At 39.3% G+C, this 1,842-nt stretch overlaps 1 protein-coding gene across 1 annotated transcript; it reads right to left on the bottom strand.

Annotated features, from left to right (window-relative positions):
* Positions 1-74: 74 nt before the first annotated feature.
* On the bottom strand, positions 75-1,822 carry LOC104285109. Its single transcript, XM_009883508.1, is given in 5 exon segments — positions 75-269; positions 366-540; positions 1,160-1,431; positions 1,504-1,555; positions 1,557-1,822. Coding segments are annotated over 5 exon segments (960 nt in total).
* Positions 1,823-1,842: the final 20 nt, after the last annotated feature.

Below are 1,842 nucleotides of genomic sequence, written 5' to 3'. Positions count from 1 at the left end.
TATCAAGTTGCATAACAACTCAACATCTCAAAGTTCCATAGACAACTAAACATCTAAAGTTCCTAACTAAAGACCTAAACACTGTGTGATATTGTGTACAAACTTAGTTCTGGGAATTTTTGCAAATTTCCATTTACATTGTAGAATAGCCCTTGTTGATGAAGAACTTCACGGCGCATAAAGTAAAGCAAGTCTCTTACAACCTTAGCCACGCCGACGGAAACCATATCTCTTTCTAACCATTCAGCATTGATCTTGGATTTAGGAACCTGCAATGAAAGCAAAAAGCAATCGGTGCTAAGAGTAATGTGATGAGCAACAATATAACATAAAAATTGCAACATAGACAATGATAGCGAACTTACATCCTCACGATTGACCATGTAATGGAAGGTGACACGACACCATTCGCATACATAATAACCGCACAGGACAGTACCCGGAGGTTGTTTGTCACCATATGGAAATAATGATATTGACAAATTAGGCTTGTCCTCTGGATGTTCGCCGCCAAGATCTTTCCAATAAAAACGGTATGCACTGCATATAAGAATAGCATTGTGAGATTAAGAATACATTTGTTAAGTTGTAATAAGTACAAGTGTGCAATAATAATCATACTTCTCTAAAATCTTCAAGAAGTCATTATACGTAGCCTTTTCCATTCTCAGTGAGTCGAAGACCACGACTTTACCATCCTTTGGCCAGATCATGATACAAATGTAGTGGTCACTATATAGACATAGACGAAAACACATGTTAAGATCACGATTGCCATAATTTATAGTTCAAAATTAAACCATGTCGATAACTTACTTAAAGTGGTGCGGAGCTATTATTAAGTCCTTGCCATGTTGTACATGATTATACATGGCTCGTCCAATGTATGCCGCCATTACCTTCATTTTCTTTCTCTGATTCTTTTTGACGGCTTTCTCAAATTCAGCATCGTCCAAGTCTTTGTATTCTTCTCCTTGCCTCCGAGCAACTACTTTGTAGCGAGCTTGGGATATCATCAACGGGTCAAGAAACCCTGTCTTAAGTTGTTTCTTCTTATCATCCATGTATTGCATCCTACGTGTAATAGTGTTAATCGTTAGACTCTCGTTTATGTGTGCGTGTACAAAACTAACAAATATGAAAGTTTAGAGGTACTTACAAGCAAAAGAGGGTTAAGTAGTTGGTTTCCATCCTTTGTCGGTGGTACAACGACCAGAGATCGTCAAAGAATAAATGCCGCACAGGATTTATATGATCATTGCTCCAAAATGCATCTTCTGGCACAACAAATGTGAATTCCTCGAGTTTGTATTTGTTGCTAGCCACCATGTACCACTCATGCATTCTAATCTCCGGAGTCGACAACTTAGAAAGTTGCACCGTCGTTAAGAACGGCCTCCCATTCACAAATTTAGGAGGAACATCCTCCTTCTTGTATACCGAGATATTGGTTTTAAGACGTAATGATTCTCGAGTATGAATCATTCCATCTTCTTCCCATACTTCGAAATTGTCTATTTGGGACCGTGTGCATACTCCATGAGATGCTTTTTTTAGTCATAACTCTCTACAATTTATGCAGGTAGCGTGCCACTGATTCTGACGGTTTCTTGACATCGTCTGTGGCGATTCGCTTATGAATCTTCTTTGAAATAGTTGGCCCTTCAACATTGGTGCCAACCTTTGGTTCCTTTTTTATGTTGACGTCGACATTCTGAGGAACAATTTTGTCTACGTCCCCCTCGTCGAGTTCCTTCGCAAGAGGCGATATGATTGTTTCAACGATTTTTTTGGAGGTCGGTGTCATATTTTCCTGCACCATGGGGTGTGGAATGATCGAAC

Source organism: Charadrius vociferus, unplaced genomic scaffold (genome assembly GCF_000708025.1).
Source record: "Charadrius vociferus isolate BGI_N301 unplaced genomic scaffold, ASM70802v2 scaffold2724, whole genome shotgun sequence".
Taxonomy (NCBI): Eukaryota; Metazoa; Chordata; class Aves; order Charadriiformes; family Charadriidae; genus Charadrius; species Charadrius vociferus.
The sequence above is the reverse complement of the archived record's forward strand: the minus strand, read 5'-3'. Positions and strand labels throughout refer to the sequence as shown.